This window comes from Leptodactylus fuscus, chromosome 4 (assembly GCF_031893055.1).
Source record: "Leptodactylus fuscus isolate aLepFus1 chromosome 4, aLepFus1.hap2, whole genome shotgun sequence".
Taxonomy (NCBI): Eukaryota; Metazoa; Chordata; class Amphibia; order Anura; family Leptodactylidae; genus Leptodactylus; species Leptodactylus fuscus.
In genome coordinates, this window is record NC_134268.1 from 213,286,710 (window position 1) to 213,305,469 (window position 18,760).

The 18,760-nt window shown below is 51.2% G+C and overlaps 1 protein-coding gene across 1 annotated transcript in view; it reads left to right on the forward strand.

The window, feature by feature from the left end:
- Positions 1-18,760, forward strand: part of LOC142200987 (putative acyl-CoA dehydrogenase 6) — a 63,668-nt gene that overhangs the window by 41,919 nt on the left and 2,989 nt on the right. Inside the window, exons 5-9 of the mRNA XM_075271773.1 lie at positions 1,513-1,619; positions 2,083-2,250; positions 4,312-4,485; positions 7,763-7,924; positions 8,736-8,886. Of these exons, the coding sequence (XP_075127874.1) occupies positions 1,513-1,619; positions 2,083-2,250; positions 4,312-4,485; positions 7,763-7,924; positions 8,736-8,886 (762 nt within the window). The remainder of the gene's footprint in view (positions 1-1,512; positions 1,620-2,082; positions 2,251-4,311; positions 4,486-7,762; positions 7,925-8,735; positions 8,887-18,760) is intronic.

Below are 18,760 nucleotides of genomic sequence, written 5' to 3' on the forward strand. Positions count from 1 at the left end.
ATCCCTGTACTGTGACATCACTGTGTGTATTATCCCTGTACTGTGACATCACTGTGTGTATTATCCTGTACTGTGACATCACTGTGTGTATTATCCCTGTACTGTGACATAACTGTGTGTATTATCCTGTACTGTGACATCACTGTGTGTATTATCCCTGTACTGTGACATCACTGTGTGTATTATCCTGTACTGTGACATCACTGTGTGTATTATCCTGTACTGTGGCATCACTGTGTGTATTATCCCTGTACTGTGACATCACTGTGTGTATTATCCTGTACTGTGACATCACTGTGTGTATTATCTCTATACTGTGACATCACTGTGTGTATTATCTCTGTACTGTGACATCACTGTGTGTATTATCTCTGCACTGTGACATCACTGTGTGTATTATCCCTGTACTGTGACATCACTGTGTGTATTATCCCTGTACTGTGACATCACTGTGTATTATCCCTGTACTGTGACATCACTGTGTATTATCCCTGTACTGTGACATCACTGTGTGTATTATCCTGTACTGTGACATCACTGTGTGTATTATCTCTGTACTGTGACATCACTGTGTGTATTATCCTGTACTGTGACATCACTGTGTGTATTATCTCTGTACTGTGACATCACTGTGTGTATTATCCTGTACTGTGACATCACTGTGTGTATTATCCCTGTACTGTGACATCACTGTGTGTATTATTCTGTACTGTGACATCACTATGTGTATTATCCCTGTACTGTGACATCACTGTGTGTATTATCCCTGTACTGTGACATCACTGTGTGTATTATCTCTGTACTGTGACATCACCGTGTGTATTATCTCTGTACTGTGACATCACTGTGTGTATTATCCTGTACTGTGACATCACTGTGTGTATTATCCTGTACTGTGACATCACTGTGTGTATTATCTCTGTACTGTGACATCACTGTGTGTATTATCCTGTACTGTGACATCACTGTGTGTATTATCTCTGTACTGTGACATCACTGTGTGTATTATCCCTGTACTGTGACATCACTGTGTGTATTATCCCTGTACTGTGACATCACTGTGTGTATTATCCCTGTACTGTGACATCACTGTGTGTATTATCCCTGTACTGTGACATCACTGTGTGTATTATCCTGTACTGTGACATCACTGTGTGTATTATCCTGTACTGTGACATCACTGTGTGTATTATCCTGTACTGTGACATCACTGTGTGTATTATCTCTGTACTGTGACATCACTGTGTGTATTATCCTGTACTGTGACATCACTGTGTGTATTATCCCTGTACTGTGACATCACTGTGTGTATTATCTCTGTACTGTGACATCACTGTGTGTATTATCTCTGTACTGTGACATCACTGTGTGTATTATCTCTGTACTGTGACATCACTGTGTGTATTATCTCTGTACTGTGACATCACTGTGTGTATTATCCCTGTACTGTACTAAGTGCTGTAAATGGGAATAATTTTCATTAATTCTGTATGTTTCGCTTCCTTATGTAAGGTTCGGCAGTGATGAATTGAAGCGTGAGTTCTTGGCACCGACTATAGCCGGGGATGTAGTTGCCTGTCTGGGAGTCAGTGAGAGCGGAGCAGGATCTGATGTGGCAAGTAGGTAATGATATCAGATTGGGAAGGTGAATTACATTGGAAGTTGTGATATAAATGTTTACCAGCCATCTATGTCAGTGACCTCCAGTGTCCTGGTAACATTTCCTGGTGGTAGATTTACAATATTGCTATTTGCACCTTAGGAGGCGTCAGAGAAATTGAATTGCATGTTTTGTGACTTGTGGAAACCCGGCGGACCCCATTATAGTCTCTAGTCTGGGGTCCCCGTGTGGACCCAAAACAGGGAAACCTGACGCTAGTGTGAACTTAGCCTGAGATAAATAGTTTGAAATAGAGACGGCCACATTGTAGCGAGCTAGCAGAGAGATATGTTGCTGAGCTCACAGAGCGTTGTCTAGACGGGACCCAATATATGTTTCATCACTATATGTGTATATTCCATTGTATTGTACATCTCCTCTATCTCATATTCTGATTCTAATTTGTATTTTCCTCTTTAAAGGTATTAAGACTAAAGCCGTGAGAAAAGGCGACGACTATATCATCAATGGCAGTAAGATGTGGATCACGAATGGCTGCCAGGCCGACTGGATGTGTCTCCTTACAAACACAAGTGACGGCCCCGCTCACAAAAATAAATCCCTCCTATGTCTTCCCATGAAGACTCCCGGTACGTGCATCCTTCTAGAAAATACGCGACTTATATTCCGTGGCGTCTACTGAAAATACCCAGTTCTTAAAGGGATATTTTAGCCAGGTGGATAATAAATGGGGGTCCAACAACTGGGTCGTCTTCTGTTTGACGTCAATGGTTATTTGGGGCGCATCTAAAGATTAAGATCTAATGGTTCGAGTGATGACCCCCAAAAATTTTAGGCTTGGCTGAACCCGAGATATTTGGAAAACTTGAATCCGTGCACTGCATGAACCTTCATTCTAATATATCCAGGTGCCCTCAGCCTCTATTATTACCTTTACAGGGTGCCGGATGTCTGTGCCCGCTGCTCTCCCTGGTGGTGGGCCGGCTGTATGTGACATCACAGATTTCACGCTACTTTGGCGGCATGTCCATAGGCTAGAGTGAAGTCTGTCTTGTGACCGTGAGACGTAGTGGTAGTGCTCTAGGGGGCCTGGTTATATATTAGGAATAAAGCTTGCAATGCACTGTTAAAACGTTATTTTTCCCATTAAGTCTATGAGGAGGGGGCACAGAAGGGGGGAAGGAGGGGCGGAGTGAGAAATAAGATATTTCCTGTTGCAGCTACTAGTAAGTTTCTATCTGACCTCAAGTGCTTTATTTCTTCCACACTGCTCAGTGCTTCTCTATAATGTCCTATATGCTATTGCTTCTGAGTGAGTGAGAGAGAGTTAGGGAGCAGGATCTCATCTTCTCTGTTAAGTGTATGGGAGACATTATAGCAGCCAGACTCCTCCCACCAAGCCAAGGAAAGCCTGTAGAGGGGAAAACTGCTAAAACTGCAGAATACTTGTGATATAATGTCCAGACATAGTGCTAGTCCTCATGCACACAAACACAAGATCCTGTCCTAAAAAGTCCCTGGAAACGTTAGGTACTCTTTAATTTCAATCTATGTCTTACACGTTTTCAGTAGAATTTGTTGCGATTTCACCCGTGTCCGATGAGTGACATATGATTAACCCCTCACGTCTGTAGTGGCGTCCTGGTTATTGACTGCAGGTAACAGGAGAGCCTTGTTCTGAGGTCTGTGCCGCATTGTGATCTCTTGTCTCACCTGCCGCTCACCACCACGTATGACCTGACTCATGGTGACTCATATACAACAGGTTATTGATATAGGGACCGTGCCGGTGGTCACATGATCCTGCCTATAGATTCCCAGAATGGGGCTTATCTGCTGCTTGTGATCTCACGTCTTATCTGTATTCTGCCAACTGTGATGAGGCATCGCCCAGGAATGTACTACATAGACTTATAGTATGTGGGTCAGAGCTTTACATTATCTTATGGCATGTATTGGATCACATGTGGCGAGCCAGGAATACCCTCCCTAAGCTGCCATATCTAAGACTTAAAGGGACGTGACCATCCCCACCCGCTCCTTGCAATGCCTGACTGCAGGGTGGTTGAAGATGAGCAGAGTGTATACTCAGTGTGAAGGCTCCGCTGCCGTTCCATACGAACGAATGGAAGCAGCCGGCACACAGCATTAACCCCCTGCGCGCCGGCTGCGTCCATTCATTCTAATGGGAGACTAGCTAACATCTCTAGTAGCTACTTACCTGCAGAGATGGCTGCTCCGGTGCCCGGTGTTCTCGTTCTTCTTCACCTCGCTGCCCCCGTCTCCCAGGGTAGTGTTAAAGACCTAGGAAGAAGGCGGGGCTTGTGGCTTAGGAGAGTGGGGGCGGGTACAGGGCGTGTAGACGTGACATCTCCCCTCCAGTACCCGCCCACACTCTCCTAACCTGGGAGGCGGGGGCAGGGAGGCGAAGAAGAATGAGAACACCGGGCACCGGAGCAGCCATCTCTGCAGGTAAGTGGACACCAGGGGGGACTAAGTAGCCAGAGGATTAAAAAAAATCACTACACAGCGTGGATTCTAACAATTAAAGCGTTCAATTGTTAGATTCCATGCTGTATAGTGAATAGGATTGTTTTTAAAATCTGATCTCCGAGTAGTAAAAAAATCCCATTGACTTGCATTGGGAAAATCCAATAATCCAAAAATTGTAATTATTTTTCTCTCTCTAGGTGTCCACGTGACAAAGAAAATCGACAAAATGGGAATGAAGTCGTCGGACACAGCGCAGATATTTTTCGAGGACGTCAGGGTGCCCAGTAAATATCTGATAGGCGAGGAAGGAATGGGGTTCATCTACCAGATGCTGCAGTTCCAGGAGGAGAGAATGTGGGGCGCAGCTAACGGTAAGTAGTGGTCGCCGACCTCTAGTGCTGCGGACCGCAGGCTGTCAGGGCATGCTGGGAGTTGTAGTTTCAGTATGAGAGGTGGGAAGTGATGTGACTAGGAGTGAGCTGATCTTGAGACTTTAGGATCGATTTTAAAATCCGATTTCCGATCATTTTCCAGTCGATCGCGATCGTGAAATTTGCTCGATCACTGATCGGGATCCGATCTTTCTTGATCCTGATCGCTCAACCCTAGTCAATGCTTCTCTATGGGAAAAGTCACTTTTAGGGTTAAGCCAATCTTGAGATTTCAAAATCCGATTTCTGATCATTTTCCAGCCGATCCCGATCGTGAAATTTGCTCGATCGCCGATCGGGATACGATCTTTTCCGAACCCGATAACTCAACCCTAGATGTGGCCGAGGCCTCTTGTCAAGTTATTCTTATGACCCAGGAATATTATTCCATTTCCTAATCCCGGGCGATTAGACGTTTCCTCGTCCAGGTGGGATATTAATAGTAGCTCAGACTTTCTTGCAATGACGTGCACGGCCGGCGTTCCGCTGAGCTGTCAGCGACCAGGGAATATCTGTCTGAGATAGTAGGAAAAATCTGAAGTGGTACGACGTCTTAAAGGGCACCGCGTCACTGTGAGACAGGGCTGAGTATCCTACAGATGTGGCGCGTGATGTCCGGCGTAGACTGGAGGTGACACATGGACGTCACCATGAGAATTGCTCATTTTTGTCTCATTTCACTGCAGACAGCCCCGACACACCCAGCCAGAGCTCAGAGTTAACCCTTCACGCTGCTTTTCACACCTCTCCCCCCTCCCCCAGAGAGTATTTGACCCTTTTCTTAAGCTTTTCTATTTTTGTGTATCTGTCACAATTTCAAGACACACAGATTTTTCTTAACCCTTTAAGGGCCAGTCTGTTTTGGATCTTTAACAATATGTTTTCCCGTAACTTTTTGGTTTTCTCTTGACAAAGCTGTATGAGGGTCTATTTTTTTGCAGGAAGTAGAAGGTAGAAGTGTAAGAATTTGTGGGTTCTCACCCTAAACAGCTGCCCCTCCACTGATTCCTGCATGGTTGGAATTTTTCCTCTAGCCCTCACCATTCCTGAGCAATCAGTGCAGTTAGTTATGGTAACTAGACTCCCTAATGGCAAGTGGGTGGTGTCAGGCAGGAGGGAGAAGTGGCTAGACTGAAATAGTTGATACTTCCTGCTTCTGATTGGACCTCTGAATCACGCCCCCTTGTTGCTCCAGCCTGATACCACCCACTTGACATTAGGGAGTCTAGTTGGCACATCAAATGCCAAAACTGATTGCTCAAGAATGGTAGGGGCTAGAGATAAAGTTGGTGGAGATGGTGAGAGGTCCTATTTGAAAGCCGGTATTTGGGTATCTGATTTTATTGATCTTATTATTCCTATTTTTGCGCCGCTAGGTGGCCTCTGGCAGGACCTAATAACCAGACTCATTTTTTACTCTACATATTTGCATTGCACTTTTGTGATTTTTTATTATTTTTTTTTTATTTAATCACAGCCTGTATAGTCTTAGTAATGTGACCCCCTACAATATTGTTGCTCAGCATTCCTCCATCTACTCTGCAGTGTAGTCTGTTGAGTGGAAGGAAAGTGAATGGAATTTTGTCAAATTGACCCTAAAACTCCTTCCACTTTCTTGCCACTTGTTTCCCGTGTAGTGATTGTGACAAATCTCCACATGTCAGGATTTTGTGATGCCGCCACTTCCTGAGGTCCTGATGTATATACAGGAGGCGGCGATGACATCAGGAGCGCTCTTATCTGCTAAGACAATCTGTTCAGTGGAGTAAAGGAATCTGCTAATTCACTAAATCACTGCCAAGGAAACTTTCCCTTTTCAGATATTTCAGAATGTAAACTCTTATTGTTCTGTATTGTGTTATTGTTAGTGTAAGGGTCGGCATTTATTTATGGCTTCTGGTTGGGGACATATATGTGTATAGGAGCCTGGTCTGGGGTCTGTATTAGTTTAGGGGTCTGGTCTGGGGTCTGTATTAGTTTAGAGGTCTGGTCTGGGGTCTGTATTAGTTTAGGGGTCTGGTCTGGGGTCTGTATTAGTTTAGGGGTCTGGTCTGGGGTCTGTATTAGGTTAGGGGTCTGGTCTGGGGTCTGTATTAGTTTAGGGGTCTGGTCTGCATTAGTTTAGGGGTCTGGTCTGGGGTCTGTATTAGTTTAGGGGGTCTGGTCTGGGGTCTGTATTAGTTTAGGGGTCTGGTCAGGGGTCTGTATTAGTTTAGGGGGTCTGGTCTGGGGTCTGTATTAGTTTAAGGGGTCTGGTCTGGGGTCTGTATTAGTTTAGGGGTCTGGTCTGGGGTCTGTATTAGTTTAGGGGTCTGGTCTGGGGTCTGTATTAGTTTAGGGGTCTTGTCTGGGGTCTGTATTAGTTTAGGGGTCTGGTCTGGGGTCTGTATTAGTTTAGGGGTCCGGTCTGGGGTCTGAATTAGTTTAGGGGTCTGGTCTGGGGTCTGTATTAGGTTAGGGGTCTGGTCTGGGGTCTGTATTAGTTTAGGGGTCTGGTCTGCGGTCTGTATTAGTTTAGGGGTCTGGTCTGGGGTCTGTATTAGTTTAGGGGGTCTGGTCTGGGGTCTGTATTAGTTTAGGGGTCTGGTCTGCGGTCTGTATTAGTTTAGGGGTCTGGTCTGGGGTCTGTATTAGTTTAGGGGGTCTGGTCTGGGGTCTGAATTAGTTTAGGGGTCTGGTCTGGGGTCTGTATAAGTTTAGGGGTCTGGTCTGGGGTCTGTATTAGTTTAGGGGTCTGGTCTGGGGTCTGTATTAGTTTAGGGGTCTGGTCTGGGGTCTGTATTAGTTTAGGGGTCTGGTCTGTGGTCTGTATTAGTTTAGGGGTCTGGTCAGGGGTCTGTATTAGTTTAGGGGGTCTGGTCTGGGGTCTGTATTAGTTTAAGGGGTCTGGTCTGGGGTCTGTATTAGTTTAGGGGTCTGGTCTGGGGTCTGTATTAGTTTAGGGGTCTGGTCTGGGGTCTGTATTAGTTTAGGGGTCTGGTCTGGGGTCTGTATTAGTTTAGGGGTCTTGTCTGGGGTCTGTATTCCATATATATATATAATTTCTTTGAATTTCCTTGTTGTTATTTCTCAAAATTTGACAAATATTTTGTCCGGTTCTCCTTGCCTATTAGCAGATGTGATGACGTCAGCCTGACCCGGGCCCTCCTGTCCCCGGGGCCCCCCTGTAGTATACAGAATATACTATAACATTGTAATGCCTAGATTCTTATTTCAGTGTTGACTCCCATGGAGAACCTCATACAAGACACCATCAATTACACAAGAGACAGAAAAATCTTCAACCAGCCATTGTTGGATAACCAGGTCGTGCACTTTCGTCTGGCGGAGCTGAGCACCGAGGTGGAGCTTCTGAGGTCTCTGCTGCATCGCACCGTCGGTGAGTCCTCCTGTGGGCTGGAATATTCGAGGTCTCATACTCCAGTCCTGTTGTAAAGGCATCGGGCCAGCAGATCTGTGTCTCCCTGGAAGCCCCCTGCTGGTACAGAGTATATTCTGTGGATTGTGGGAGATGTCGTGTTTACTGCAGACATTGCACAATAATCTGAGTGCAGTGTTGTATATTTTCTTATGTTCTTAGCTAAGCTGGGTCTCTGTCGGTGCAGCTTTTGCTGTGACTTGTGTATAAGATTAAATCTGTACCAGGAAATGAATGAAGTATTGTAGCTCTAGGTTTGCAGTTCTCTGCTGCTTGTGGGATTAACACAATGTATATATATACTATGACTGCCCCAAAGTGACTCTTAAAGGGGATGTCCAGGTATTACTCTACAGTGCAGAGGAGACTCATATAGTGAGGATTTGGATGTGTTTGAGGTGCAGGAGGCATAGAATGAGTTGTACGGCATTTCCTCTATAGCGGCCACTACTGGAGAAATATGTTATTACATGGCGGCCATTCCTATGACTGACTGTCCATACAGTACATGGGGGGTTCGGGTATGTCAGGACTCCCCATTCTGGCTCATAGAGAAGGGTCCCAAGTGCGCATCCATGTGTACTAATAGGGCTAGACCTCTTTAGAGGGGTACCCCAGCCTAAAACATGTTTCTGGCAGGGCTTTCGTCTGTCAATGGCGTGGCGGGATGTGCTGTACTCATAGGCTGGGAGGAGACCCCCTTTAAGGGGCACCCTGATCACTAACTACAACGGATTTGATCTGTTTCTTGTTATGTGTATTTTTTTTATAGGATTATACATTGATGGGAATGACGTCACCCGGTTAGCCTCCATGGCCAAGCTAAAGGCGGGGCGTTTGGCGAGAGAGCTGAGTGACAGCTGCCTGCAGTTCTGGGGGGGGATGGGCTTCACCAATGAGGTTCTCGTCAGCAGGTTTTATAGGTAAGTCCGATGGTCCCTGGTGTCATCCGGCGGGCACTTGTAGAGCCATCTAAGGATTACTGGTAAAATATAATCATGTCCTTTAATTCCTTAAAGGAACAGTCCAAGCAAAGTTGATTCGTTGGGGCAGATTTATGAAACTGTCGGAAACTAAAAAACTTCTGTTGCCTAGCAACCAATCACATGTAAAGAACACCGTAAGGAATTAAAGTTGCTCTGTGATTGGTTACTATGGGCAACAGTTTCATAAATTGTCATGGCCAGTCTTGAGGGGGCGGAGCATGAGAAGTGTTTTTTGCATACCTATATCATGCTCCGCCCTCTCACTCCCTATATCATGCTCCGCCCTCTCACTCCCTATATCATGCTCCGCCCCCTCACTCCCTATATCATGCTCCGCCCCCTCACTCCCTATATCATGCTCCGCCCTCTCACTCCCTATATCATGCTCCGCCCTCTCACTCCCTATATCATGCTCCGCCCCGTCACTCCCTATATCATGCTCCGCCCTCTCACTCCCTATATCATGCTCCGCCCTCTCACTCCCTATATCATGCTCCGCCCTCTCACTCCCTATATCATGCTCCGCCCTCTCACTCCCTATATCATGCTCCGCCCTCTCACTCCCTATATCATGCTCCGCCCCGTCACTCCCTATATCATGCTCCGCCCTCTCACTCCCTATATCATGCTCCGCCCTCTCACTCCCTATATCATGCTCCGCCCTCTCACTCCCTATATCATGCTCCGCCCTCTCACTCCCTATATCATGCTCCGCCCTCTCACTCCCTATATCATGCTCCGCCCTCTCACTCCCTATATCATGCTCCGCCCTCTCACTCCCTATATCATGCTCCGCCCTCTCACTCCCTATATCATGCTCCGCCCTCTCACTCCCTATATCATGCTCCGCCCTCTCACTCCCTATATCATGCTCCGCCCTCTCACTCCCTATATCATGCTCCGCCCTCTCACTCCCTATATCATGCTCCGCCCTCTCACTCCCTATATCATGCTCCGCCCTCACTCCCTATATCATGCTCCGCCCTCTCACTCCCTATATCATGCTCCGCCCTCTCACTCCCTATATCATGCTCCGCCCTCTCACTCCCTATATCATGCTCCACCCCGTCACGCCCTATATCATGCTCCGCCCTCTCACTCCCTATATCATGCTCCGCCCTCTCACTCCCTATATCATGCTCCGCCCTCTCACTCCCTATATCATGCTCCGCCCTCTCACTCCCTATATCATGCTCCGCCCCGTCACTCCCTATATCATGCTCCGCCCTCTCACTCCCTATATCATGCTCCGCCCTCTCACTCCCTATATCATGCTCCGCCCTCTCACTCCCTATATCATGCTCCGCCCCGTCACTCCCTATATCATGCTCCGCCCTCTCACTTCCTATATCATGCTCCGCCCTCTCACTCCCTATATCATGCTCCGCCCTCTCACTCCCTATATCATGCTCCGCCCTCTCACTCCCTATATCATGCTCCGCCCTCTCACTCCCTATATCATGCTCCGCCCTCTCACTCCCTATATCATGCTCCGCCCTCTCACTCCCTATATCATGCTCCGCCCTCTCACTCCCTATATCATGCTCCGCCCTCTCACTCCCTATATCATGCTCCGCCCTCTCACTCCCTATATCATGCTCCGCCCTCTCACTCCCTATATCATGCTCCGCCCTCTCACTCCCTATATCATGCTCCGCCCTCTCACTCCCTATATCATGCTCCGCCCTCTCACTCCCTATATCATGCTCCGCCCTCTCACTCCCTATATCATGCTCCGCCCCGTCACTCCCTATATCATGCTCCGCCCTCTCACTCCCTATATCATGCTCCGCCCTCTCACTCCCTATATCATGCTCCGCCCTCTCACTCCCTATATCATGCTCCGCCCTCTCACTCCCTATATCATGCTCCGCCCTCTCACTCCCTATATCATGCTCCGCCCTCTCACTCCCTATATCATGCTCCGCCCTCTCACTCCCTATATCATGCTCCGCCCTCTCACTCCCTATATCATGCTCCGCCCTCTCACTCCCTATATCATGCTCCGCCCTCTCACTCCCTATATCATGCTCCGCCCTCTCACTCCCTATATCATGCTCCGCCCTCTCACTCCCTATATCATGCTCCGCCCTCTCACTCCCTATATCATGCTCCGCCCTCTCACTCCCTATATCATGCTCCGCCCTCTCACTCCCTATATCATGCTCCGCCCTCTCACTCCCTATATCATGCTCCGCCCTCTCACTCCCTATATCATGCTCCGCCCTCTCACTCCCTATATCATGCTCCGCCCTCTCACTCCCTATATCATGCTCCGCCCCGTCACTCCCTATATCACGCTCCGCCCCGTCACTCCCTATATCATGCTCCGCCCTCTCACTCCCTATATCATGCTCTGCCCGTCACTCCCTATATCATGCTCCGCCCCGTCACTCCCTATATCATGCTCCGCCCTCTCACTCCCTATATCATGCTCCGCCCCGTCACTCCCTATATCATGCTCCGCCCTCTCACTCCCTATATCATGCTCCGCCCCGTCACGCCCTATATCATGCTCCGCCCTCTCACTCCCTATATCATGCTCCGCCCCGTCACTCCCTATATCATGCTCCGCCCCGTCACTCCCTATATCATGCTCCGCCCTCTCACTCCCTATATCATGCTCCGCCCTCTCACTCCCTATATCATGCTCTGCCCGTCACTCCCTATATCATGCTCCGCCCCGTCACTCCCTATATCATGCTCCGCCCTCTCACTCCCTATATCATGCTCCGCCCCGTCACTCCCTATATCATGCTCCGCCCTCTCACTCCCTATATCATGCTCCGCCCCGTCACGCCCTATATCATGCTCCGCCCTCTCACTCCCTATATCATGCTCCGCCCCGTCACTCCCTATATCATGCTCCGCCCCGTCACTCCCTATATCATGCTCCGCCCTCTCACTCCCTATATCATGCTCCGCCCTCTCACTCCCTATATCATGCTCCGCCCTCTCACTCCCTATATCATGCTCCGCCCTCTCACTCCCTATATCATGCTCCGCCCCGTCACTCCCTATATCATGCTCCGCCCCGTCACTCCCTATATCATGCTCCGCCCCGTCACTCCCTATATCATGCTCCACCCTCTCACTCCCTATATCATGCTCCGCCCCGTCACGCCCTATATCATGCTCCGCCCTCTCACTCCCTATATCATGCTCCGCCCCGTCACTCCCTATATCATGCTCCGCCCCGTCACGCCCTATATCATGCTCCGCCCTCTCACTCCCTATATCATGCTCCGCCCTCTCACTCCCTATATCATGCTCCGCCCTCTCACTCCCTATATCATGCTCCGCCCTCTCACTCCCTATATCATGCTCCGCCCCCTCACTCCCTATATCATGCTCCGCCCCCTCACTCCCTATATCATGCTCCGCCCTCTCACTCCCTATATCATGCTCCGCCCTCTCACTCCCTATATCATGCTCCGCCCCGTCACTCCCTATATCATGCTCCGCCCTCTCACTCCCTATATCATGCTCCGCCCCGTCACTCCCTATATCATGCTCCGCCCTCTCACTCCCTATATCATGCTCCGCCCTCTCACTCCCTATATCATGCTCCGCCCTCTCACTCCCTATATCATGCTCCGCCCTCTCACTCCCTATATCATGCTCCGCCCTCTCACTCCCTATATCATGCTCCGCCCCGTCACTCCCTATATCATGCTCCGCCCTCTCACTCCCTATATCATGCTCCGCCCTCTCACTCCCTATATCATGCTCCGCCCTCTCACTCCCTATATCATGCTCCGCCCCGTCACGCCCTATATCATGCTCCGCCCTCTCACTCCCTATATCATGCTCCGCCCCGTCACTCCCTATATCATGCTCCGCCCCGTCACGCCCTATATCATGCTCCGCCCTCTCACTCCCTATATCATGCTCCGCCCTCTCACTCCCTATATCATGCTCTGCCCGTCACTCCCTATATCATGCTCCGCCCCGTCACTCCCTATATCATGCTCCGCCCTCTCACTCCCTATATCATGCTCCGCCCCGTCACTCCCTATATCATGCTCCGCCCCGTCACTCCCTATATCATGCTCCGCCCCGTCACTCCCTATATCATGCTCCGCCCCGTCACTCCCTATATCATGCTCCGCCCTCTCACTCCCTATATCATGCTCCGCCCTCTCACTCCCTATATCATGCTCCGCCCTCTCACTCCCTATATCATGCTCCGCCCCGTCACTCCCTATATCATGCTCCGCCCTCTCACTCCCTATATCATGCTCCGCCCTCTCACTCCCTATATCATGCTCCGCCCTCTCACTCCCTATATCATGCTCCGCCCTCTCACTCCCTATATCATGCTCCGCCCCGTCACTCCCTATATCATGCTCCGCCCTCTCACTCCCTATATCATGCTCCGCCCTCTCACTCCCTATATCATGCTCCGCCCTCTCACTCCCTATATCATGCTCCGCCCTCTCACTCCCTATATCATGCTCCGCCCTCTCACTCCCTATATCATGCTCCGCCCTCTCACTCCCTATATCATGCTCCGCCCTCTCACTCCCTATATCATGCTCCGCCCTCTCACTCCCTATATCATGCTCCGCCCTCTCACTCCCTATATCATGCTCCGCCCTCTCACTCCCTATATCATGCTCCGCCCTCTCACTCCCTATATCATGCTCCGCCCTCTCACTCCCTATATCATGCTCCGCCCTCTCACTCCCTATATCATGCTCCGCCCTCTCACTCCCTATATCATGCTCCGCCCTCTCACTCCCTATATCATGCTCCGCCCCGTCACGCCCTATATCATGCTCCGCCCTCTCACTCCCTATATCATGCTCCGCCCCGTCACTCCCTATATCATGCTCCGCCCCGTCACTCCCTATATCATGCTCCGCCCCGTCACTCCCTATATCATGCTCCGCCCTCTCACTCCCTATATCATGCTCTGCCCGTCACTCCCTATATCATGCTCCGCCCCGTCACTCCCTATATCATGCTCCGCCCTCTCACTCCCTATATCATGCTCCGCCCCGTCACTCCCTATATCATGCTCCGCCCCGTCACTCCCTATATCATGCTCCGCCCCGTCACTCCCTATATCATGCTCCGCCCTCTCACTCCCTATATCATGCTCCGCCCCGTCACGCCCTATATCATGCTCCGCCCTCTCACTCCCTATATCATGCTCCGCCCCGTCACTCCCTATATCATGCTCCGCCCCGTCACTCCCTATATCATGCTCCGCCCTCTCACTCCCTATATCATGCTCCGCCCTCTCACTCCCTATATCATGCTCCGCCCTCTCACTCCCTATATCATGCTCCGCCCTCTCACTCCCTATATCATGCTCCGCCCCGTCACTCCCTATATCATGCTCCGCCCCGTCACTCCCTATATCATGCTCCGCCCCCTCACTCCCTATATCATGCTCCGCCCTCTCACTCCCTATATCATGCTCCGCCCCGTCACGCCCTATATCATGCTCCGCCCTCTCACTCCCTATATCATGCTCCGCCCCGTCACTCCCTATATCATGCTCCGCCCCGTCACGCCCTATATCATGCTCCGCCCTCTCACTCCCTATATCATGCTCCGCCCTCTCACGCCCTATATCATGCTCCGCCCCGTCACTCCCTATATCATGCTCCGCCCTCTCACTCCCTATATCATGCTCCGCCCCGTCACTCCCTATATCATGCTCCGCCCTCTCACTCCCTATATCATGCTCCGCCCTCTCACTCCCTATATCATGCTCCGCCCTCTCACTCCCTATATCATGCTCCGCCCTCTCACTCCCTATATCATGCTCCGCCCTCTCACTCCCTATATCATGCTCCGCCCTCTCACTCCCTATATCATGCTCCGCCCCGTCACTCCCTATATCATGCTCCGCCCCGTCACTCCCTATATCATGCTCCGCCCCGTCACTCCCTATATCATGCTCCGCCCCGTCACTCCCTATATCATGCTCCGCCCTCTCACTCCCTATATCATGCTCCGCCCTCTCACTCCCTATATCATGCTCCGCCCTCTCACTCCCTATATCATGCTCCGCCCTCTCACTCCCTATATCATGCTCCGCCCTCTCACTCCCTATATCATGCTCCGCCCTCTCACTCCCTATATCATGCTCCGCCCTCTCACTCCCTATATCATGCTCCGCCCCGTCACGCCCTATATCATGCTCCGCCCTCTCACTCCCTATATCATGCTCCGCCCCGTCACTCCCTATATCATGCTCCGCCCCGTCACTCCCTATATCATGCTCCGCCCCGTCACTCCCTATATCATGCTCTGCCCTCTCACTCCCTATATCATGCTCCGCCCGTCACTCCCTATATCATGCTCCGCCCCGTCACTCCCTATATCATGCTCCGCCCTCTCACTCCCTATATCATGCTCCGCCCCCTCACTCCCTATATCATGCTCCGCCCTCTCACTCCCTATATCATGCTCCGCCCCGTCACTCCCTATATCATGCTCCGCCCCGTCACTCCCTATATCATGCTCCGCCCTCTCACTCCCTATATCATGCTCCGCCCCGTCACGCCCTATATCATGCTCCGCCCCGTCACTCCCTATATCATGCTCTGCCCTCTCACTCCCTATATCATGCTCCGCCCGTCACTCCCTATATCATGCTCCGCCCCGTCACTCCCTATATCATGCTCCGCCCTCTCACTCCCTATATCATGCTCCGCCCCGTCACTCCCTATATCATGCTCCGCCCTCTCACTCCCTATATCATGCTCCGCCCCGTCACTCCCTATATCATGCTCCGCCCTCTCACTCCCTATATCATGCTCCGCCCTCTCACTCCCTATATCATGCTCCGCCCTCTCACTCCCTATATCATGCTCCGCCCCGTCACTCCCTATATCATGCTCCGCCCTCTCACTCCCTATATCATGCTCCGCCCTCTCACTCCCTATATCATGCTCCGCCCCGTCACGCCCTATATCATGCTCCGCCCTCTCACTCCCTATATCATGCTCCGCCCCGTCACTCCCTATATCATGCTCCGCCCCGTCACTCCCTATATCATGCTCCGCCCTCTCACTCCCTATATCATGCTCCGCCCTCTCACTCCCTATATCATGCTCCGCCCTCTCACTCCCTATATCATGCTCCGCCCCGTCACTCCCTATATCATGCTCCGCCCCGTCACTCCCTATATCATGCTCCGCCCCGTCACTCCCTATATCATGCTCCGCCCCGTCACTCCCTATATCATGCTCCGCCCTCTCACTCCCTATATCATGCTCCGCCCCGTCACGCCCTATATCATGCTCCGCCCTCTCACTCCCTATATCATGCTCCGCCCCGTCACTCCCTATATCATGCTCCGCCCCGTCACTCCCTATATCATGCTCCGCCCTCTCACTCCCTATATCATGCTCCGCCCTCTCACTCCCTATATCATGCTCCGCCCTCTCACTCCCTATATCATGCTCCGCCCTCTCACTCCCTATATCATGCTCCGCCCCATCACGCCCTATATCATGCTCCGCCCTCTCACTCCCTATATCATGCTCCGCCCCGTCACTCCCTATATCATGCTCCGCCCCGTCACGCCCTATATCATGCTCCGCCCTCTCACTCCCTATATCATGCTCCGCCCTCTCACTCCCTATATCATGCTCCGCCCCGTCACTCCCTATATCATGCTCCGCCCCGTCACTCCCTATATCATGCTCCGCCCTCTCACTCCCTATATCATGTTCCGCCCCGTCACTCCCTATATCATGCTCCGCCCCGTCACTCCCTATATCATGCTCCGCCCCGTCACTCCCTATATCATGCTCCGCCCCGTCACTCCCTATATCATGCTCCGCCCTCTCACTCCCTATATCATGCTCCGCCCCGTCACGCCCTATATCATGCTCCGCCCTCTCACTCCCTATATCATGCTCCGCCCCGTCACTCCCTATATCATGCTCCGCCCCGTCACTCCCTATATCATGCTCCGCCCTCTCACTCCCTATATCATGCTCCGCCCCGTCACTCCCTATATCATGCTCCGCCCTCTCACTCCCTATATCATGCTCCGCCCCATCACGCCCTATATCATGCTCCGCCCTCTCACTCCCTATATCATGCTCCGCCCCGTCACTCCCTATATCATGCTCCGCCCCGTCACTCCCTATATCATGCTCCGCCCTCTCACTCCCTATATCATGCTCCGCCCCGTCACTCCCTATATCATGCTCCGCCCCGTCACTCCCTATATCATGCTCCGCCCTCTCACTCCCTATATCATGCTCCGCCCCGTCACGCCCTATATCATGCTCCGCCCCGTCACTCCCTATATCATGCTCCGCCCCGTCACTCCCTATATCATGCTCCGCCCCGTCACTCCCTATATCATGCTCCGCCCTCTCACTCCCTATATCATGCTCCGCCCCGTCACTCCCTATATCATACTCCGCCCTCTCACTCCCTATATCATGCTCCGCCCTCTCACTCCCTATATCATGCTCCGCCCTCTCACTCCCTATATCATGCTCCGCCCCGTCACTCCCTATATCATGCTCCGCCCCGTCACTCCCTATATCATGCTCCGCCCTCTCACTCCCTATATCATGCTCCGCCCTCTCACTCCCTATATCATGCTCCGCCCCGTCACTCCCTATATCATGCTCCGCCCCGTCACTCCCTATATCATGCTCCGCCCCGTCACTCCCTATATCATGCTCCGCCCCGTCACTCCCTATATCATGCTCCGCCCTCTCACTCCCTATATCATGCTCCGCCCTCTCACTCCCTATATCATGCTCCGCCCCATCACTCCCTATATCATGCTCCGCCCCGTCACTCACTATATCATGCTCCGCCCTCTCACTCCCTATATCATGCTCCGCCCTCTCACTCCCTATATCATGCTCCGCCCCGTCACTCCCTATATCATGCTCCGCCCCGTCACTCCCTATATCATGCTCCGCCCTCTCACTCCCTATATCATGCTCCGCCCCGTCACTCCCTATATCATGCTCCGCCCCGTCACTCCCTATATCATGCTCTGCCCTCTCACTCCCTATATCATGCTCCGCCCCGTCACTCCCTATATCATGCTCCGCCCCGTCACTCCCTATATCATGCTCTGCCCTCTCACTCCCTATATCATGCTCCGCCCCGTCACTCCCTATATCATGCTCCGCCCCGTCACTCCCTATATCATGCTCCGCCCTCTCACTCCCTATATCATGCTCCGCCCCGTCACTCCCTATATCATGCTCCGCCCCGTCACTCCCTATATCATGCTCCGCCCCGTCACTCCCTATATCATGCTCCGCCCCGTCACTCCCTATATCATGCTCCGCCCTCTCACTCCCTATAGCATGCTCCGCCCTCTCACTCCCTATAGCATGCTCCGCCCCCTCACTAGCTATAACACATTGGTCCAGTATTGTGACAACTGTCTAAGGCTAGGTTCATTCGTATCTGCCATGGGAACCAAACGATGTAGTCAAGACCGCCCACTTGACAATATAGAGTCTAATTGGTGTATTGGGTGCTTAAAATCGACTATACTGGGGTCCAACGATTGTCCTCCGTGCAGGACTTTTATCTGCGCCGATTTTCGGCGGAATCTGCGATGGAGACTCCAAAGCAGATGTAAACGAAGCCTAAAAGAAAACCATCTTGGCCTACATTCACACCTATGCCTGAGTCTCCTACAGCACAACATTGTCATCGTCTGCTTTCAGTCTAAACGCATCGGACACCCAACGGACTCCATTATAGTCAGCGGGGTCTGTTGGGCCCCACATGTATCCGCTATTTTAGCAATCCACCTGTAAGATGTGAATGTAGCCTTCATTACCCATAGCAACCAATC